Source organism: Heteronotia binoei, chromosome 6 (assembly GCF_032191835.1).
Source record: "Heteronotia binoei isolate CCM8104 ecotype False Entrance Well chromosome 6, APGP_CSIRO_Hbin_v1, whole genome shotgun sequence".
Taxonomy (NCBI): domain Eukaryota; kingdom Metazoa; phylum Chordata; class Lepidosauria; order Squamata; family Gekkonidae; genus Heteronotia; species Heteronotia binoei.
The window spans coordinates 40007325-40030816 of record NC_083228.1 but is presented as its reverse complement, the minus strand read 5'-3'; the positions used below and the strand labels follow the sequence as shown (position 1 = coordinate 40030816).

The 23492-nt window shown below is 42.5% G+C and overlaps 1 protein-coding gene across 2 annotated transcripts in view; it reads right to left on the bottom strand.

Annotated features, from left to right (window-relative positions):
* The window catches only part of MYOF (myoferlin), a 116971-nt gene that overhangs the window by 80835 nt on the left and 12644 nt on the right, over positions 1-23492 (bottom strand). For both annotated transcript variants that reach the window (XM_060241330.1, XM_060241333.1), the window contains exons 2-3: positions 20761-20816; positions 18345-18436 (exon numbers count right to left, since the gene is read on the bottom strand). In XM_060241330.1, the coding sequence (XP_060097313.1) occupies positions 18345-18436; positions 20761-20816 (148 nt within the window). The remainder of the gene's footprint in view (positions 1-18344; positions 18437-20760; positions 20817-23492) is intronic.

The following is a 23492-nucleotide window of genomic DNA, read 5'->3' as shown; positions in this document are numbered from 1 at the left end:
TTGCCAAAAGCAGATGGAACCAACAAGCCAAAAGAACCAATGCAGAACCAGGAAATCCCAGAAGAAGCAAGCATAGAACATGTGGCAGGCCTAACACAACAAACATACAACCTGAGAACCCAAGCCAATGACAAATCAGAAAAGCCTCCAGAATAGGAATGCTATTGCAATCCCAACAGATGTAAAATCAGAGAATCCAGCCAATGCACAAACCAAGAAGCTAAGGCAATGTCAAACTCCAAAATCAACTGCAAACTTGACATAAATTAACTTGAGCAAAGAACACAATGTTGCAAGACCAACAAAACCATTCCAATGGACACAATCAAAGCCAAAACAACATGGCATGCCAATACCAAGGTCTGGGAAGACACAGAAACAGAAACAATTCAAAGGAAAAAAAACCACTACTGGGAGCCTTAAAATACTGACTCTCAATATTCCTGGTTACTCCTAAATATTCCCAGTACCATTCCAGACACCAGAATATATCTGGGAAATACTGATTGTGTGTGTGTGTAGATAGATTAGATTAGATTAGATAGATAGATAGATAGATAGATAGATAGATAGATAGATAGATAGATAGATAGATAGATAGATCAGAGATCCCCAAACTTATTTGGCCCAATGCCTCCTTTTCAGAAAAATTTATGCAGCGCCCCCTTGTAAATCTACCTTCAAGAAGTGGACTAAAAGATTCAGTGACATATTTGCACACAGAGTAGACAAAGTTGTTGTAAAGAAGACACTTTGAAGCTTGAAATTCTAAAATTATTTTATAAAATCAACCATAGTAACATTCCCATACACAGAGAATTTTTGAAATTTCTTTATAATTATTATCCACCCTCCCCTTGTCAGCTCCAACTAATGCGCTGGGCAGGTGCCCCGCCCAGCCGCTTTCAACCCGAAAGCAGTGGTAAAACCGCCCAGCCGCTTTCAACCCGAAAGCAGTGGTAAAATGCGGCATTCTTCGGAGGCTTCCTTGGAAGCCTCCAACAAGTGCAGGCAATGTTTGCCCTGTGAAGAAAAGCAGCAGCATGGCAGCACAGCCTGGGGCTCTTGGCTTGCCTGCTGGCTGGTGCAATCGTGCCACAAGGGGAGGGGGAGTTAGGGGGTGCCCAGCAGTGCCCCCTGGCAGGGTGGCACCCTGGGCAGTCACCTACCCACCTATTCCCATATACTGGCCCTGCAGAAGACACTCTGACAGATTCCGCACTCATCTTATGCCGCTCTCAAGCTCCTCTTCTCAGCAGGGCTTCCCTCTGATTTCACATTATCTGTCCTGAGGCTGCAGCTAGCTTCAGCATTTTTGCACTGCAAACAGAAACCTCTAAAACCCAGTTTCTGTTTGTGGTGCAGAAAAGCGGACACTAGCTGCAGCCCCGGGGGAAAAAATAGTGTGATATTGGAGGGAAGCCCTACTGAGAAGAGGAGCTTGAGAGTGGCGTAAGGCGAGTGGGACAATTGGTCTCTGTGTCTAGGGCATTGTGACTGGCTGAAATCAACAGAAGCAACCACCTGGTAACCAGAGGACTGTAAGAAGACGCTCTGAATAAAACCTTGTGAGGAGCAAGCTACAGGTTGAAACTCTTCAGAGAAATTTGTGTAATTGCCTCAGTGCTTCCACTGTCCTGACTTAAATGTATTGCTGAGAGAGAAACTGCAAGCAACCTTGAGAAGCTACTAGCTATAGCAAGTATTGGTTAGGATAGACTAGTAAGGTTTTTTTGTTTCTGTCTTTCTTGTTTTTCTGTACACCTCTATTTTTTATTGTCTTGAAAATAAACTGTATCCTTCTTATATTTTAATTGGAAGGAGTTCTGGTCCTCATTACTAGTCTAGTTGGGTGAATTTGCACTAAGGAGCAGAAAAAAACAGAACTCTCTATTTTTGTTAATTGGAATTTTTCTCAAAATTAGAAATTCTGGACCCCTCCCAGAAACATGATATTTTGACACCTCCCACCCTCTTCTCTTCTCCATTTATGCTTCCATCACCCCCTTATTTTTATTCACCACACCCCTATTGCATCCAAAGCCATTACCGCCCCCCTGGATCATTCCAGTGCCCCCCAGGGGGCAATATTGCCCACTTTGGGAAACACTGGAATAGATAGACAGACAGACAGACAGACAGACCAGATATGTCAAAATGCATATCCCTAGTGGAGATAGCATCTGCACACAACTGTCCCTGCAGCACTTGTGGCTACTACCCAACAATCCCAGTTCTTTCCTTTTTCTTTATCATGTGTATGTGAAACTGCAGCACGATGGCAATTTCAGTGGTCCCCAAACCTTCCTTTTTTCTCCATTATCCTTTCCCTGCTGAGCAGTGCTGTAATGCTACAAAGCAGCTCAAAAAAAATGCCTTTGAAAGGCTGACAGGGGCAAAGCAATGCAGAACTTAGCTCTATTACTTTGAAGGCACAGAGCAGCTCTGCCCCTTCTCCATAATGACTGTAAGCACAATGTCCAGATGAACATGCTACTCACAGTCACCCCAACTTTTCCCAAAGAAAGATTATTTTTGACCTGACTCAAAGGTGGGGTGGGGGATATGGACCCAGATGAATAATGAATTGGTTAGGTCATCTGGATGCTTTCAAATATACCAGGGGCTTCCCACTGCCCATGCAGGGAAGCATGGAAGCAGCCATGTGGAAACAGCTACTTTCACCTTTTCCAGTAGTGTTTATCTGCTGACTCCAATTAGTTCTCTGTACTCAACAGCAATCAGTTTTATAAAAGCTGGCCATGTAGATGGCCTGTTCAGTAGTACAACATTCAGCCAGCATGCAAATACATCACATGCAAACCCTACATCCTTCCACGGTGGGACAAAGCATAGCTGCCTGAATGTAATGCTTCAAACACTATACTTGGCACAGGCTCTTGTTTATTTATTATACAAATATTTATAATCTAATTCTCTCCCTGCAAAGGGGGTGGGGGGTGGGCCTGGGATCCTGAGAGTGCCCACAAAACAGGTTAATTTTCCCAGCTTCCTTATAACCAATTTTCTCAATTGGGCATTCAAACAATGAAACTTAGTTGTATAAAGTGATATATTGTGAGGAAAGAAAAATAGCAATAGTACACAGTTTGTCAAACTGAACAATAGGTACATATTTTTAAGGACGTATCAAACAATGATTATGTCAGTCAGATGAGAAAGTATTAGGAATGTGATGTAGTTATGAAGTTGAATATATTGTTGCCTTTAACTCTTAAAGTTACAGAGATTTAAATCCTGAAGATTACAGAAAAACAGTAAAGAAGGGGTTTGATGTCCACTGATCAAGTGGAAGCTTGCATAGTTACTGAAGACCCCTCCCCCTTTCTATGAAAGAGTCTAATACATCCTCATTCATATATTTTTATCCTATGAATTACAAAATCATAATAGGTGTTACCTTATTCCTTGGTCTATTAATCATGAGATTTTCAGACTCAGTTCTTGGATGGAAACTAACAGTTAGAAAAGCTCCTTTTTGAACCTTACTACTTTATAGCAGAAACAGATCAGGCTTACTTGTGTGCAAAGGTCCATATGTCAGTGGAGAAGGAAGCTATGGAAATCAGCATCCTTGTCATTAATTGTGCCTACTTCTCCAGAGGGAGTGTTTTAAGAACAAAACATGTAGCGACTGTGCTCTTCACACTTACTCACCAATAATCAACGAAGTCATTATGCGAGACACAGTCTAAATCAGTAACAATAGCACCAAACACACACAGCTATACACATTGTGGGCCTTCTCCAGCAGGGGTGCTTTCTCCTACTTTCAAGTTTATTGCCTAAGGCCTGGTCTACACATGCACCAAAATGCACTGGAAATGAAGCAGTAAAGTGCAGAGGTGGTAAAATAGACTGCCCCCCTTCAGACTGTAAGTGAGGTATTACATTGCTTCCTCTATTTTAATAACTTCCTGTACATGAGTGGAGTGGGGAACTAGCATAGTATATAAAGGGCTGGACTCAGGCTGGAACTTTTGTCCCTGAAGTGTTACCCTTTTTGTTTTTAATTTTCAGAGAGCTTTAATGTAGGGGTGCAATAAAGTTTAACACCCCCCCCCCACTTGCAGACTGAAGCGGCTCAACCCATTCTACCACTCCAGAATTCTACCACTGCACGAGTAGTCCAGGCACAATAATAAAGACATATAGTTTATAAATAATAAAGGCACAATAATAATAAATATTACATGGCTTAAAGCTGAAGACCAATTCTGCATTCAAGTATTAAAATGTCATACTTAATTTGGCTCAGCAAAACTCATGTGGTTGAAGTCTTTGTAAACTCTATGCACTCAAAGTGCATGAGAGAAATGACATTTTTAAAGGCTTCTTCCAGGTAGTATATCAGCAGGACACTTATCTCCCTGATGTGCTAGTATTCTACAATAAGGGCAGTTGTCATATCTCACAGAGACATGCAAGTTTTTCAGCAGAAGACCACAAGGTTACAGGACCCAGCATCATGTGACTTAGCCACTCATTAACTCCAACATGGAGACATTATCACCAAGAGTCAGTGCTAAGAGAGTACATGCTTGGAATTATGAGTACTGGATATGACTCAAAAGTGATTTAAACACACCAGAGGCTGCAGTCATACCTTTGCCAGTAATTCCTCATGATGTAATGAATATCTAAAAAAAATGTTTAAAAACATCAGGAGGGCCACACCCCAGGGTTGGGGGGGGGGGGAGGCTGCATTTAGCCCATGTACCAGATGTTGGACCCCCGTGATACAGCAGAACAAGCATTAAAAATATGATCCTCCACCTGTAGAACTTACTGGGTGATTTTGCTGAAAGTAAAAAATATTCCTTTGTCTTACTTTACTGCCAGGCAGAAACTGCATGCTTCAATATAACAGGATTACCTTAAGGCTAAGTTATATACGAACATATATATACGAACATATGAAGCTGCCTTATGCTGAATCAGACCCCTGTTCCATCAAAGTCAGTATTGTCTACTCAGACTGGCAGCGGCTCTCCAGGGTCTCAAACTGAGGTTTTTCACACCTATTTGCCTGGACCCTTTTGAGTTGGAGATGCCAGGGATTGAACCTGGGACCTTCTGCTTACCAAGCAGATGCTCTACCACTGAGCCACCGTACCTACCCTTAAAGTTAAATATGACAGAGCAATACATGAATGCAGAACTGGATGTGTCACCCAACAACAACAAGTATAAAGAGGGTGATACTTCCCATGCTTTTTAAAAAATTAAAGAAATTTTCTTTAACAAATTTCTATACAGCATTTACATTGCTTTAAAAAAATCAAAGCAAATTTATCTTTTCTTTAGAGCGTCAAGACTGGAAGAACCCACTAACTGCAGGACAAAAGTCTATGAAGAAGGGTTTGGGGTAGAAAGATGTAGGTGAATGGAATATATGAAGAACAAGACAATACGGCATTGATATCTTTATATAACTGCTTCAGAAAATTTGAAGACTATACAAGGTACATTATAAGAGCTGAGACAAGCCTTCCCTCTGCACGTTACTGAAATTGCACTGATAGAATTTATGTGCTGATAAGAACACACAGAGTATCAGTTAAAATCGTAATGCTAATTTGGTATGGAAGCATGTTGGAAAATTTCAAAATCATCCTGATCATAAATTATTCTTTCACTGCTGTCATAAGGAACAAGGGTGTGGTTGCTAAAACTGTCATCAAGATCAAATGGCTTCATTTCCATCACCTTTGTTTGGTACATTTCCTTTCAGACACTCCCATAAACAAACATAGGTTCTAGAGAGAAAATCACTCCAAGAGGTTGTAAACCAAACTAGCTTTTATGTCCTTCACAGAAGAGAAAAAACCATGCCCCCTCAGCATTCACTTGTGGAGTCTGGTTTTCATTCCAAGGGATTTCAGACTGGTTCATTTTCTCAGCACTGCATGTGTAAGGGCCACAGGTGGCAGGGGCAGCAGGGCAAACTCCAGATTTTGCGGGACTCACAGTGGCATCCTAAGTAGAGTTAAACCCTTGTAAGTCTACTGTAGAACTTTCAAGTAAAGATTTTGGATCAGCCTTTGGAAGTCCAAAGCTCACTAATAGCGGTACAAGTAGAGACAGTCAGGAATTTTCTCCGATATGACATCATCCAGGGTTTGGATACCACAGGCATGAATGTTCATACTACATGAGGCTGGGAAGGGATTTTATCACTCCTTCCCTGGAGGTGTTCCTTGTGCAACAGAGTCCAGTCAGATGTCTAGAAATACAAATATTTAAGAGATTTTGCTTTGCATTGATCATTTGATTCAACACATTTGTTTTAATCCTGCTGTTATGCCATTCTTTCTCTTTTTTCCAATTACAGTTTAAACCAGGGGTCACCATGTTAGTTGTAATTTGATGGCACTTACATAAATAATGAGGGGATGAACCAACATTGATGAGAGACAGGGGAAGGAGGAGACATGACTTTACAAAATATGGGGTGGCAGGACATGATTCACCAGACTGGGCAACTCAGGAGAGTATCTGCCATACTGATTAGTGATAACCAAAAAGACTTCTGGCCCCTGAAAGAAGAAAGTGTTGCAGAAGGGAAGGCTGAAGTCCCTCCTCCTCCCCTATTCTGCAATCAAGTCAAATATGGCCCCAAAGTGCTTGGGAGCTTAAGAGCCCTGATGTTACACGTGAATGCAAATACTCATGGAACTTATCTTGTCACATGTATCATCTAGCAGAGCCCTCACATCTCTCTTCCTGTGAGAGAACAAATGGAAAATATAGTGAAAGGAGGCCAGGGTCTGGTAAAGGAGAAAATGGCTGGTCAGTTGTCTCCTGAGGCCCAGAGGCTGAGAGTAGGGTTGCCAAGTCCAATTCAAGAAATATCTGGGGACTTTGGGGGTGAAGCCAGGAGAATTTGGGGGTGGGGCCAGGAGACAAGATCAAGGCTGTGACAAGCATAATTGAACTCCAAAGGGAGTTCTAGCCATCACATTTAAAGGGACGGCACACCTTTTCAATTCCTTCCTTCCATAGGAAATAATGAAGGATAGGGGCACCTTCTTTGGAGGCTCACAGAATTGGACCCCCTGGTCCAATCCTTTTGAAACTTGGGGGGGCGGTATTTTGAGGAGAGGCACTAGATGCTATACTGAAAATTTGGTGCCTCTACCCCCAAAAACAGCCCCCACACAGCCCCAGATACCCGCAGACCAATTCTCCATGATTTTCTATGGGAATAAATCTCCATAGGGAATAACAGAATTCCCAGCAGACATTTCCCTCCCCTCTCCCCGCTTTCTGACAACCCTGAATCGGGGGGGAGGGCCTCCAAACCGGGAGATCCCCTGCCCCCACCTGGGGATTGGCAACCCTAGCGGAGAGAGATAAGAAATCTTCTGTTGTCATTAAAGGGCTCCAGTTTTTAAAAAGAAAAGCTGTAGTCTTTCAATTTCAGAAGTGTTATTTGCATCTGTATATTTAAACTCCAGAGGGAAAGCCACATTAGACACATTAGAAAAAACAGCAAACCCTAGGGGCATGACAGCTTAGCACATTTGTTATGGCACTAATTTTTATTTATTTATTTATTCAAATATGTACACCTTGCGTTGGCTCAAGGCAGCTTACAAGTAATAATTAAAATATTACAAATTAAAACAAACAAAAAAAGCAAATACCTCCCAGCCTCTTAAAAGATGCCTTCTGTTCATATCCAGGGCTTAAAAAAAAAAAAAAAAGCAGGAACACACAGGAACGCAGTTCCAGCTGGCTTGGCATAAGGGGTATGTGGCCTAATATGCAAATGAATTCCCACCAGACTTCTACAAAAAAGCCCTGTGTGAAACAATGGTGATGTCAGGGGGTGTGACCTAATATGCAAATGAGCCACTGCTGGGGGTTTTCTAAAAAAAAAAAAAAAGCCTTGTTCATACCTCATCAAAAATCCTAGCAAAAAAACAAGCCCTGAAACACCTCCTGAAGGTCTCCAATGACTCCAATGAGGGACTTCCCTCACCTTTCCAGCAATCCCTTTCCACAGAGCAGAAGCTGCAATGGATAAGGTCCAGGCTTTGGTCAATGCCAGGCAGGCCACCCTAACAGGACAGTCAGCAGACTGAAGACTGTATTTGGTCCATGAGAATACTCTGGATGAGATGGTCTCAAGGACATAACCAGTAGTTTGCACTAAATCAGCCTAAGAAGGGCTTCTCAGGGTTATAACCAGTAGCTTGAACTGAAATCAGAAACAAACTAGTAGCCAATGCAGCTGTTTCAAAATGAGCAATACATGTTCCCATTAGCTAGTCCCTGCCAATAATCCAGCGGCTGCATTCTGGGCAAGGCACATTTTCTGGGTTGTCTTCAAGGGTAGCTCAACACAGAATGCATTACAGTACTCCAACCGCAAGGTTACAAAAGCATGGATCAGCATGGGGAGATTGGGTGAATCTAAGAAAGGAGAGAGACACTGCTACTCCCTGCTTTTCGAACAGCAAGGCAGATTCCCTGAGCATCTCACAAGCTCTTAAATTGCTTTTTGCAGGGCAGAGCACACTTAGCTACATGAAGTATGTGCTTTCAGATATTTCTGCAAAGCTCTTCCTCTTTCCCCAAGAAGAACTGCTGCTTCCATTTTTGGACAAAACTATCTGAAACTCCTTGAATATGTGCATTTCCAGCCTGTAATCACTCCACAGTGTACAAGGATGTGGGGAGGGTTAGTGAAAGGAATCTTCTTGGTACAACCTAGATTTAACTGACTCACGTCCCATTATGGTTTTGTGTGGGTTTATCATTTGCCTTCCCCTCCTGGCCTCCAACTGCAGAACAGAAACCTTGATCCACTATAGATAATTACTACATCTTGCTGAAGACTATCTTAATAAGAATCTACTTTAAGCAAAACAAGCGAAGCTCTGCAAAGCCATACCTGAACCATAGACTGTGCTCAACACATGCACTTTTACAGATTTAAACACAGGGCATGCTTAGAATGTTCTTTTCCATCACATTTGCTATTCACAATTTTCAGAGTTGTTTGTGACCATTAATTTCACTACCTTCATTAGTTTCAGGAAACTTGTTTTCACTGTTTTTAAAAGACTTGGTGCTCTTAACTAAAAGTAACAGATATGATCTAATCCTTCTTACACTATACAGTTGTCTCCATAGACAACATTTCGCAAGGTATTGTACCATTGTTCACAATATGTCTGCCTCACATTGTTTGTCTCTTCCAGCCAGTTATTCCTCCTGACATCAGCAGTCATTATACCAGTAACTCCCAATCTATCTTCTTTACAGCTATAAGTGAGGTTTATGGGTTTGAGTCCCAGACTGCTGCTCTGGATGGAGGGAAGGGAAATAAAGTTTGCAAAACATCTCCCTTTCTTCTTTCAGAAGGCAACTCACAGCTGATTTTTAGTCAGGGGATTGCCAATGTATGTAACTTATAGAAGAACATAAGAGCAGACATGTTGGATCAGGCCAATGGCTCATCCAGTCCAACACTCTGTGTCACACAGTGGCCAAAAACCCAGGTGCCATCAAGAGGTCCACCAGTGGGGCTAGGACACTAGAAGCCCTCCCACTAGGGTTGCCAAGTCCAATTCAAGAAATATCTGGGAACTTTGGAGGTGGAGCCAGGAGACTTTGGGGGTGGAGCCAGGAGACATTAGGGGTGGAGCCAAGATCAAGGCTGTGACAAGCATAATTGAACTCCAAAGGGAGTTCTGGCCATCACATTTAAAGGGACGGCACACCTTTTCAATGCCTTCCTTCCATAGGAAATAATGAAGGATAGGGGCACCTTCTTTTGGGGCTCATAGAATTGGACCCCCTGGTCCAATCATTTTGAAACTTGGGGAGTATTTTGGGGAGAGGCACTAGATGCTATACTGAAAATCTGGTGCCTCTACCCCAAAAAACAGCCCCCCCCCAGAGCCCCAGATACCTGCGGATCAATTCTCCATGATTTTCTATGGGAATAAATCTCCTTAGGGAATATTAGAGTTCCCAGCAGACATTTCCCTCCCCTCCCCCCGCTTTCTGAGAACCCTGAAGTGGGTGGAGGGTCTCCAAACCAGGGGATCCCCTGCCCCCACCTGGGGAATGGCAACCCTACCTCCCACTGTTGCCCCCCCCCAAGCACCAAGAATACAGAGCACCACTGCTCCAGACAGAGAGTTCCACAATACGCTGTGGCTAATAGCTACTGATGGACCTCTGCGCCATATGTTTATCCAGTCCCCTCTTGAACCTGTCTATAAGAACATAAGAGAAGCTTCTACATGCTCAAAATATAGTGCCACATCCAATCAAGCAGAATAGAATTTCAGCTGCCATGCTTCCCCCACTGGAGACCCCAATTTTGACCTTCCTTGTGCTGGCCCTATGAGTCTTACAACACCCAGGAACAAAATTTAGTGTGGAGAGGGGTCATTAGTCTGCATCAGGAGGGGGTATTTGGAATGTCCTGCTCTGCAAAGTCTACAGATGGTTAAGGCACATACCATTGTGTGCAATGAGCATTCAGAACAATAGACAAGTGGTTCACAGGGAGTAATTCTCCCAGCTATTCTTTCTTCTGGCTTTTTCAGCCTGACAAAAATACATTGGCTGATCTGCACTCAGTTACTGCAGGTTGCCATAACTATGAAAACACTGCTCAGAAGAGGTCTGAGTCTATAAATATAAATAATGCCATCAACCTGCTAACTGAAGACTAGCCAATAGGAAAGTTTCTTTTGGTGTTTCTTATCAAAGCAACATTACAGCTTCTTGTACAGATGCTGTGGTGGGGAAAAATCATCCTGGTTCCTGGGTCAGATGTGGATTGACAAGAGACCAGCCCAGTGGGCAAGAGACAGAGAGAAAAGTTTGCACTTTTTTCTACTTTATTAAGCTAAATATCAAGATAACCAAATGCTCAGAGCATATGTCTAACGGTATAACGGTACAAAAGCATGGATCAGCATGGGGAGGTTGGGTGAATCTAAGAAAGGAGAGAGACACTGTATTGCTTAATAATCAAGAGATTCCTTGGGATGCCTAAATGGAGAGTCCAACTGGCATCTAAACCCAGCATCTAAAATGAACACCTTTCGTATCTTTTCATTGCCAAGCATTTCCAAGGTAGGTGTCACAAAGAATGTCATACCAGCAACAATATACAGACCCTTCCCACTAACAGCATTATAAACGATATACAATTGTGGGACAGAAAAAGCATCTTTTGGATAGCACTGACTGGTCTGTTCTTAATCTGTAATAGTTTACATTTAGTGCTGGTACACTCTCTTCTTGAACAATATAAACAATCTGGAAGGAACAGTTCAGCTAGTTAGAAGGTGTTCATGAGCTGCAAGCAGAGCTGGACTGCAATCAGGGCCGGCCTTAGACTTTCTGGCACCCCAGGTAAGGCTGGCATCCCTCCCCTGCACTGATGTCACTGAATCACATGGTGGGCACTCAATTTGGCATGCCCAGAAGACTGGCACCCTAGACAATCACCTAGTTTGGTGACAGCCAGTTTGGTGTAGTGGTTAAGTGTGCAGACTCTTATCTGGGAGAACCCACTCCTCCACTTACAGCTGCTGGAATGGCCTTGGGTTAGCCACAGCTCTCGTGGGAGTTGTCCTTGAAAGGGCAGCTGCTGTTAGAGCCACAGCTCTCGTGGGAGTTGTCCTTGAAAGGGCAGCTGCTGTTAGAGCCCTCTCAGCCCCACCCACCTCAGAGGGGGTAGAAGAGGGTAGAAGATATAGGAGATTGTAAGGCGCTCTGAGTCTCTGATTCAGAGAGAAGGGTGGGGTATAAATCTGCAGTCGTCATAGTTTGCCTAGTGGCAGGGACGGCTCTGACTGCAATGCCTTCTGGGGTAGAACCAGAGTCCATTCTTCCTTGATTATGGGCCTTAGCATCTTTAGAAAGTATATTGAGAGGAACAAAAATTCTCATGTCTCTACCTAAGGCAAAATTCTGCTAGAGATACTATTAAGGGATCTTATTCCCATCAAAGATGGAGGATTACACAAATACTAACACACTTCTCAATACCTTCTCCACCCTTTTTTGCTATAATCTTTCCATGTCTAATTTCAGCTTCTCTCAAATTTCTCACCCTTCTCCCCAGCTCACTGACTCTTTTAAATTCTCTTTCTTTTTCTAGGTTGATAGACATACACACACATATACCTATCACATTTTCATCTCACTCTTCCTTTAAGAAGTTCAAGGCAGACACCATATACAGGGTCCTCTCCTAGTTTTATTCTCACAACAATCTTGTGAAATGAGCCAGGCTCTACCTGGTTCAAATACATTCAGTGTATATGAGGGTCTGGTTCAAATACACTCAGTGACTTTCATCCTAGGATAGAGCTTTTAAGCCAGATCTCTTCTGCTAAAATCTTGCTACGCTATACTACACTACACTGGCTCCTGATTAACTGATAGGAATGCTCCATCCATTATTATGGGTTTATCTTTTTCTTTTTATAATCTGTCATAACAATGATGTCACTGTATAGTTATGAAGGGTAGCCACAGCACCAACACCCCTTTATGAAGCGTGGGGTGGGGGAGAAATAACTTGGAGCTCACACAAAGTTCTAGCTATAAGCATCACTCACAATGCTGTTTGCACAAGTTTTCCCATTTGCATGGGATTTCCTGTGGATCTCATTTAAATTGTGGTAACCCATAATAATGCGTGACTACACCAGCTGCCTACTGTTGTTGGGCAACAACTTTTTCCTTCTGCCTTGTGCAACGTCAAAACACATCTTATCACACCAAAAGTATCCATGTGAACAGTGACGATGTGGCACTGTCCTAACGCTAGCATTTGCTGCTGCAGTTAAAATGCAAAATATTGAAATTGGCCCTTGAGCCACTTTAAACTGGCCACATAAGCCACTTGTTCCTGTGAATTATGCTAAAGATACAAACTCCTCCTATATGAAGCAAATAGCTCCCCCCACCCCAGTATATGTTTAAACCATGGTATCAGGATGTAACATGTTTTGTATACAGGACAGAGAACTAGAAATTGTTTTACCAGTTCTGTTTACAAATGTGAGGCTGCAATCCTAATGCGCACTCACCTGGCAGCAAGTCTGACTGAACACAGATGGATTTACTTCCAAGTAAGCATGCACAGGGGCAGGCTGCATGAGAGTTTCAGAATTGTGCTGCAAAAGTACATTCCTCACTGTGGAATAATGGCTGTTTACTTAAGTAAGGAGACTAGCCTACCAATTTGCTCCTTCGTTGCTAGGCTACCAACCGTTTAAGGTCTGGAAAAAATGCATCACAACTGTCAGTTTCTCCTCCTACACAAAGAATACAATTGCTTTACTCAAACTTTGGTGAAACTGGCTTCCTGCGACATGAAAATCTAGTGTGTAGAAATGGAACATGTATTCCCCCCCCCCCCCTCATTATTATGATTCCTTTGAATTAAGACAAAACTAAATGGGGGGGACAAAATTTGAAACTTCAAAGAGTGGGCCAACATAACAGAAAGCAGATGGCTTTTCTCATCCAGATTTCTAGTATGGGAAAACCTAGTCATGCAGCTAGTGACGTGGTGTAAGTCTGGCGCTCTTTTGTAACAGCATGTTAACATTATGCAGTTGTGGGTTTTCAAAATTGCTTTTCCAAAGATCTTATATGCTGTTGCTGCAGTAATTATAACATTAAGCCCCGTCTGGTCTTAAATCCGATAAGCTTTCTACAAGTCAAATCAAGTTTCAAGAACTGGAAAAAATAAGCACTGTTCATGTTTGGCTTAAAGTACAAGGACATGCCACAGCAATGAGTAGTCTGTTGGTGGTGCACAGCTGCAAGGGGAATTTTTTTTTTAACTTAGCTTATTCTCTTAAGACATAAGTCATTTAAGGCTGAAAACTGGTAGAAACGGGAACAGCATTTTCTCTGCTGGGAACGGAGGAATCCCATTTATTGTGTTGCTTTGACCAGAAAGATCATCTGACATTTACAAAATAAAGGGCATGCAATCTAATGGGACACTCTAATATATGATCCCTTGAAGTGAGAGTCAATGAAGATCATGCAGAGGAACTTATCAGTGGATTCTGCCCAAAGAGACTGAACAAAACAGGAGCTGTGTCAGAATGGGGGGAAAGTGCAGCACTTAAATCTCTGGGCATCCACTTCTAAGCGTCTGATTTAAAGGAGCTACTTTGTTCTTACCACCACAGCATACACAGTTATCAGGTTTAGGGATTTATTCTTATTCCTGACAGCTGTGGGGAAAGATCTAATTCAGATGTCCTGGTGTGGAAAAGATCAGGAATGTGTCACATGCCTCTCTCCCTCCTCTTTCAGTGCACTATGATCCCTTTCCTCCTACTTGGCAAATTACAGATTGCTGTTTACATATGAACTATGGTTTGCGGCATGACATCCATCAACTGTAGTGTTATTCAGCAACAATGAATACCTGTTGAAGAGTCCGTTACTGGAGTGAACACGAAGCCGCCTTATCTTGAGTCAGATCAATGGTCCATTGAGGTCCGTATCATCTACTCAGACTGGCAGCCAGCACTCAGTCATCTCACTAGAGATGTAGTGGTCTGAACTGGGGACCTTCTGCATGCAAAGCAGATGCTCTACCACTGAACCACATTACTTCCCCATAGATAGATCCAAGTAGACAGCCGTGTTGGTCTGAAGTAGTAGAACAAAATAGGAGTCAAGTTGCACGTTTAAGGCCAACTTAGTTTTATTCAGAACATAAGCTTTCATGTACTCTCTAAGTACACTTCATCAGACGAGCAATCCGGTACCGGATTCCTTGTCTGATGAAGTGTGCTTAGAGAATACACAAAAGCTTACGTTCTGAATAAAACTAAGTTGGTCTTAAATGTGCAACTTGACTCCTATTTTGTTTTATTTCCCCATAGTCAAGGACAATAGAAGGACTGGCTATAGATCTATTCACTGACAAGAGTTATTACAAGAGATTATATGACTCCCATTAAATGGTAATGCAGTTGAATATTCATTTACTATTTGTGATATCTGAATAGTCATGGATATATTTGCTTAGACAGCAGGCTGGTTGTAACTACTGATGACAATCACAAGGTTACTCAGTCACACACATGGAGAGAGTGTTATAACTAAAGCTGCCAATTTCCTTTTTACCAGTCTGGGTTCTTGTACCTATAATGGCCATTTAAACTGTAGACATTTGCTGGTTATTATTTCCACATTTTGTACGCCTGCTGATTTCTACAAATTAATCTAGAGTTAGAACCACAAGACCATGCCAGGTCTCTTTTTTTTTTTAATGTGAGTGCGAACTACTAGTGCTGTATGATGCGGTCTTCTTTGTTCATTCAGTATTTGTATTTAAGATGAATAACTGGGTGCTACTCAGAATAAATATTTATGCCCTGCCTTTCCTCCTTTAGATACGTCCTGATGGTCATCATCACTGGATTATTGTATGAAACACAAATATAATCACAACTGATACTGCAAATATTAGCCTAGAAATAGACAGAGCCGGTTTAGGCAGAAACAAGACCCATCTGAATTCCTGGCTCAGATGCTGGACTTAAACTGCTTGAAAGTTCAGATAAGAGGCAATTTACTTTTTTTAAAAAGTCTGAATTTCTAGAAAGGCTTGCCAGACACTCATACTGTAGGTTGAGTTGACCACCCTTGTAACTGTGGAAGGCTTTACCATTCCATATAAAATTACTGATGATGAAGAAATCCCAGCCCCCCCAAAAGACCTTACTTCCAGTGGAAAGATCCTCAGGCAAGGGAACTCATGAGCAGGAGACCTCAGCATTTTCCTAAGAGTTTCATTGTCTTCCAGAGTTTTTTGTTTTGTTAAAGCATTTTCTGAGCACTCTGTTTGAAGGACTATTGTTTATAGAGTGGACTTGTCTAATGAGATGTGGATTGAGAAACTTACCAGTACTTTGTTACTGTGGAGACACGATTTGAGTACTTTGTTACTGCTGGAGATATATGAATAGAGCATTTCAAGTAGTTTTATATTAACTATTGCATAAAAGATATAAATCTTACTAGTGATAAGACATTTGCTTGATTGAGGAGTATATTTTCCTGTGTTTTCTATAGCTGTGTATTGTTGCTTTAATGAAGGAGCCTATTTTTGCAACGGAAGGAAAGGGGGCAGTTTTTTATTGATTTGTCACTCCCATGGAAGAGCCTCACATGGGGGGGGGGGGTAGGGATGCCAGGTCTGAATTGGGAAATACCTGGAGACTTTGGGGGTGGAGCCAGCAAAGGGTGGGGTTTGGGAAGGGAGGAACTTCAGCATGGTACAATGCAATAGAGTTCACGCATCAATGCAGCCATTTTCTCCAGGGGAACAGATCAATGCCAACTGGAAATCAGTTTTAAAAGCAAGAGATCTCCAGGCCCCACCTGGAGGCTGGTAACCCGGGTGTTGTTGTTGAGCAATATGTGGCAGAAACAGTGGGAGGAAGGAAACTTCTTTTCAATAAATCTAACCCATTTTTAATAACCGATACTGAAAATAGGCTCATTTTCTCCTCAGCTACTAAATATTTACAATTTACCATGATCTGTCTTTATTTGCTAAAGAGAAAGATTATAAATTACCTCTATAGAAGAATTCATGGCAATTTGTTTATAAGATGGCTCGCAGAAAAGGGAGTGAAAGTAAGAGAAATGGAGCAAGGAAATGCTCTTCCCAGTGATCATCTAATTAAATGCAAGGAGCAAAATACTTAAATATGAGTCACAAAGAGGAAATCACACACAATAAGATGTGAAGCTTCTAAGCAGCTACTATTGCTTTCTCTTTGGGCGTTTTTGCACTCACCTTCAGCCGGCGCGACCCCCCTCTTCACTGCGCAGGCGCCAAAAAGCAGTTTCCGTTTGCGCGGCTTTTGCGACGGGAGTTTCCGGCTCTTCTGGATGCTCCGCGGCATTTAGTGCGAAATCCGCGCAGATCCTGCGCGGTGAAGAGGGGGGTCGCGCCGGCTGAAGGTGAGTGCGAAAACGCCCTTTGTGATTTGCTGAAAGGGTGAGCCCCTGAGCAGTCAACCCAGATACAATGCACACCTTTTACACCGCTACGTCCACATTGGTGGTAGTGGTGGAAAGTGCTGGGGTTTTCAAGGTATGAGATATTCAGAGGTGGTTTGCCATTGCCTGTCTCCATGTCATAGCCCTGGTATCTTTGGAGGTCTCCCATCCAAATATTAGCCAGAGCTGACCCTGTTCAGCTTCCAATATCTGATTAGATCAGGCTCACCTGGTCTTCCCAGTCCACATTAAAAATTCCACACACGCTGCCGCACAGCAAGAAGCCAGAAAGGGTCAGTCTGGGAGGGCCCAGAGCACCCACCCAACCCTTGTCATCCTTCTTAGCAAAACACCTTTTATCTGTGACTGGTGAGGACCCAGGCATTTTCACAACAATACTTTTATTGTAAGTTCTCAAACAAGTGGTGACATAGAGGCAGGCAGTGGCAAACCACCTCTCAACAGTTCTTGCTTTGAAACCCCTACAGGATATATATATATATCATTACCCAAAAGAAGAGCCTGATGGACTATCTGAGAAAGGCTTCTAGCTGACACACCTATCATCCTAACCCAAAATCTGCTGAAGGTCTTTCTGGGTTCCTTCCCATTTTTAGCCAAGCTTTTTTGGGTGGGAGGGAGGGGAAAGTTTACATAAGCTTAGCAGTCCCTTTTGCCCATATGCCAGTTCCTATGCCTTCTGTGAAACCTAAACCAGACCAACCTTCTCATCCCTCTTACAATTTACCTCCTCCAAAATCCACTTAAGCTTTCACTGAACCATGTCTACACTTCTCAGTTCCCTCTCCTTGATCCATTCTTACTACACCTTCAAAGCATCTTCCTCCCACATCGTCTATGACTTACAGTCTTACATTGCAAGGGCTCTAGTGCAGTTTGCCGCAAACCAGGAAGTGTGGGAGGCAAACGGAGCATACAAAGAGAAGGAAGGAGGAGGAACAGGGAGTGTTGGAACCTGAGGATTGCTCATATGAAACTAAATTTGGCATTACATGTGAAATGACTAATTGCTGGGATGCTAACCAAGGAGGCAGAAATGTATTTACAGCACGCACAGTTTAAAGATACCAGTGAAAACCCAGAACAAAGTTTGAGTCCAGTGACCAACAAAGTTTTATTCAAGGTATAAGCTTTTGTATGCAAGCGCATTTCCTCATTGAACTAGGAAGAATAGGCTGTAGTGCAAAATTATTTGATGCTATTGTAAAAAATCACTTTTTAAAATACAAATAAATTCTCCCCCCCCCCTCTTTTTTTTAAGATCAACATACTTGTTTTGTCCTAGGGTTTCAAAGTCTTTCACAACAATCTGCAGAGATGATGTTATATCCAGAGCTATCCCTTTCAAATCAAACTCAAGTATCTGTGCAAAGAGAATCAGAACAGCCATTACAAACTGAAATAAAATTAATAAGCAACTAAAAACTTTTAATGAATCATTTACAAAAACATTCATTTAAATTAAGGTTTCCAACCTTCATGTGGGGACTTGAGATCTCCTAGCTCAGGGGTGGCCACACTGCAGTTCAGGAGCCACATGTGGCTCTTTCACACATATTGTGTGGCTCTTGAAGCCCCCACGGGCCCATTGGCCAGCTTGGAGAAAGCATTTTTCTCTTTAAATCACTTCTCCAAGCCAAGCCAGCTTAGAGAATGCATTTAAAGTTGCTTTTTTCCACCTCTCCCTCTCTCCATCTACTTGCCTGCCTTGTGGCTCTCAAACATCTGGTGTTCATGTCTTGCAGCTCTCAAACATCTGACATTTATTCTAGGTGGCTCTTGCGTTAAGCAAGTTTGGCTACTCTTGTCCCAGAATTATAACTGCTCTCCAGACTACATATGTCACTTAATTATTTAGTACTTTTTTTTAATTATTCCATTCCTCCTGGAGGAAATGGCTGCTTTGGAAGATGGACTACCCCATGCTCCCAGGCTCCACATTCAGATCTCCAGGTATTTCTTAACCTGGAGTTGGCAACCCAAGTTTAAATCTGTAACACAATTAGACTTTGGAACCTGTAACTGCATCTGATTATCTAGACTGAAAGTTCTTTAAGAACATTCCCCAGGTATGTTCAGACAGTCTCAAATCTTCACAACCCAGTGGGACAGGACAATGGCCTTGCACCATGCATGGTACCCGACAATGATAATTCCAACACCACCAGCGGATTAACATCTGAAGCACTGATCTTTTCTTGGGGGTGAGGGGGAGAGTCAGACTATGTTAGACACTCTTGTCACTCATATAAGCGTACACCATTGATATTACCCAAGATTCAATTCAGTAGTACCTTAAAGTCCAACAAGAGTTTTGTGTATAAGCTTTTCAGAGTCAGAGTTCCCTTCATCAAAGAGACTTTTAAAAGCTTAGACCCAATCTTGATGGTCTCTAAGATGCTACTGGACTTGAATCTAGCTGTTCTATTGCAGAGCAACATGGCAACCCTCTGAAACTATATTACACTGTCTTTACAATGCTCTTTAGATGCAGCCATGTCCTACAGCTATGGAATGACTGAAACCTTTGAACAGGGCTGACTGCATGGGCAAGACTCACATGAGCAGCCAGCCCTATCCACATGATTGCCACATTCAGATGCAGAATCGAGTCACATGGGAGTGCCTAGTGGAAATATGGGCAGCTGTGGCTATTCTGAAAGGCACCTCTTTTAGATGTAGTTGGCTCTGGGGAACTACTTCTATGAACTACAGCTTCCATGAGGCCTCCAACTTTCAATATAGCAGTAGCACTACAAAAGGTGGTCTGACTTTATAGCCTTTGCCACCTTCTCTTTCCCCCTGATGATCCCTGAGCACCTTGAAAAGCTGTGGGTTGGAAAAAATACAGCAACGAAAAACAGTTTTAGCATGAAAGCTGCAACAATAAGTGGAAATCGGCAGAAATTGCCCCCCTTCTTTTGCACAAGCTTGTCCATAAATGGGTGCTTAAGGAACAGCTGGTGTAAGAAGGGAGATTTTTTGGACATTTTCCTCCTCCATGCCATTTCCAAGGGACACCTGTCCCTTAGGAATGGTTTTTGGAGAAGTGCAAGAGGCTGCAGCAGGAAAAGGGTTCTGGGGCATGGGTGGAAGCGTTTCCTGAAATAATAACATAGCTGTAGAATGGCAGTTTTGTGGAATACGCATCATTGAAATAACTGGCAAAATTCTTTTGACTTCCACAAGGTAGAAATGTGCCTCAGGAGACACATATCCATTGCTATTTTCCTGTACCCAACGCAGCTCACTTCAGTTCACATTTATTTGCCCAGCTCCTAAATATATTTAAATGCAGAACATTTCACTGTCCTGGTGCTCAAAGAAGCTATTATAGAACAGAGGGAGAACAAACAAGTGCCCCTTCTTCATCCCTTTTGGAACTAAACTTACATATCTCCTGAAAAAGTGATGCATAAGCCATCTCCATATTTAGGTGCTTCAGCAAGACATATGGAAGTTCCATTTCAGTCCTAGAGATGCATGGAAAACAGAAGCCTTTGTGGCACTTGTTTGTTCCCTCTCACTGCTGCTGCATATGTCCAGAGTCACTCAGAGATTCTCAGCTGAGTTGAGCTTTATTCACAAGCTACTCAGTTGGACTAGATGACCCTGGGGATCCCTTCCAACTCTATGATTCTATGTCATATTACGTACTATCAGAAACAAAAATAAAAACAAAATCACCTCATTCCACACAGGGTTGAGTTCACTGTCGATTGACTTTGTTTTCTTTTTTTCATCTGCAAATAAATAAAATCGGATGACTTTGTGAAAAACAGGCACATACAGAGTATATACTCTATTAAATTATTAATTATTTAAAAGGCAACCAAGTAAATGCCTAACTGCAAGGGCAAATTGATTTGGGAATTATTAGGAAGGGAATTGAAAACAAATCAGCCAGTATCATAATGCCCCTGTATAAATCGATGGTGCGGTCTCATTTGGAGTACTGTGTGCAGTTCTGGTCGCCGCACCTCAAAAAGGATATTATAGCATTAGAGAAGGTGCAGAGAAGGGCAACTAGAATGATTAAAGGGCTGGAGCACTTTCCCTATGAAGAAAGGTTGAAACGCTTGGGACTCTTTAGCTTGGAGAAACGTCGACTGCGGGGTGACATGATAGAGGTTTACAAGATAATGCATGGAATGGAGAAAGTAGAGAAAGAAGTACTTTTCTCCCTTTCTCACAATACAAGAACTCGTGGGCATTCGATGAAATTGCTGAGCAGACAGGTTAAGACGGATAAAAGGAAGTACTTCTTCACCCAAAGGGTGATTAACATGTGGAATTCACTGCCACAGGAGGTGGTGGCGGCCACAAGTATAGCCACCTTCAAGAGGGGTTTAGATAAAAATATGGAGCACAGGTCCATCAGTGGCTATTAGCCACAGTGTATGGAGCACAGGTCCACCAGTGGCTATTAGCCACAGTGTATGTGTGTATATAACATTTTTTGCCACTGTGTGACACAGAGTGTTGGACTTGATGGGCCGTTGGCCTGATCCAACATGGCTTCTCTTATGTTCTTATGTTCTTAATCTACTTTCTAATAAAAATGTAAAAATACTGTGACTAGTAATTTAAACAGACATTGATCGGTGGTGCACATTTTTAAAATATTCATATTCATATTAAAAACTTATTTCATTTTTGTTATCCTCATTATTATACTTGGTCATTTTATTATTTTTTGTTCCTGTACATCAGAAACAGATATCTGGCACAGGGTATCCCACCTCCAGGTGGTACCAGGAGATCTCCTGCTTTTACAACTGATCTCCAGCTGGCAGAGATCAGCTCCCCTGGAGAAAATGGCTGCTTTGAAGGATTGACTCTATGGCATTGTACCATATTGAGGCCCCTCTGCTCCCCAAATCCCGCCCTCTCCCAGATCCACTCTTTGCAACCCCATGGACAAAGTCATGCCAGGCCTTAGTTGGGCAGAATTTAAGACAATAGCCCTTTTCCTTACACACACACACAAATTAGTAGTGATCTTAAATCTGTGGAGAAAGAAGTCACATCCAAATATTCAATCCAATTTTTTTTTTGGTAGGGGGAGGGTGGTAGCTAAGTAAATCATGTACCAATAGATGGACTCTGGGAAAATGCAGGTAAATTGTACCATTCCTATAAATAATTTTGAACACATTGCTGTATCTGTGTTTTTCAACACAAACCTGGCAACCCTAGGCTATATCAGGGGTGGCCTACAGTAGCTCTCCAGATGTTTTTTGCCTACAACTCCCATCAGCCATTGGCCATGCTGGCTGGGGCTGATGGGAGTTGTAGGCAAAAACATCTGGAGAGCTACCGTTGGCCACCCCTGGGCTATATCATTGCCCACTGTGTTCTGCTGTGTCTACTCTGCTACTCTGAATGGTTCTCTGAGACCAAGTTTTTGAAATTTGCCTCCAACAGACAGGTGTGATCTGGTACTGAAGGTGTCTAGGCCTTCTTACTTTTAACTACCACATAGCCAAAGTTACAAAGCAGGCAAAAGGAGGCATCTGGACATCCTAAAATGATGAGGGTGTAAGCCGAAATGCCCTCAAAACAAGGTTGGGGAATTAGTTAGGTGGGCACCTGGCTCACTAGGAATCTTTTTACCAATATATACGAGGCTCAACCATCCAGAGGGTAATGCTCAATAAAAGGACTCTAATTTAATAAAAACCAATTGTAATTTATTTAGAATAATAGTTCTTCCACACAAGATAAAAATACAAAACAATCACACATTCACACAGGTCTAAGAAACACAGATAGATTGATAGGGGAACATATAAGGGTAGACAAACAGGGCGATATTACCTCTCGCAGACTTCAAGGAAGGCTCCGGTGGCGACAGTTGAGGGAATGGGGGAGGACCCGAAACTGATCAGGAATCGGGGATGGATCTATGCAGCGGAAGGTGGGTTGCTGATAGAAGCACACATGAGTGGAGTTGGGTCAGAGGTTATAAGGCCTCACCTGAGCCCTTAGGGGATGGGAGGCAACGGGGAGGAGGAATGGGAGGCTCTGTGATGACCATGAAGGCTGGACATTAGCAGAGCCAATGGTGAGTCCTTTGGTGACATCCAATTGGGTGTCAGCTTTAACCAATGAACTTCACCTTAGTCCTGTGAACCTGGAAATTTCTAAGTTGCAATATGGCCTAAGGCAGCTCCAAGGGTGTCAGTATGGAAATGGCTAGGTACTTGGGATTAAGTGGGCTTATCTGGGAAGGTGACAATAGGGAATCAAATATTGACCTAGGTATCCCCGGTGGAAACAAAAGGGCTTGGTTGTGACAGGAGACGTTCTTCCTCTTTTCTCATCATCTTCTGGGCAAGAGTTATTGTTTAGGGTATTGCTGGGCAATCAGGACTAATAGTTGAGCTATTAATCCATTCATGGGGCAAATGGGTTGC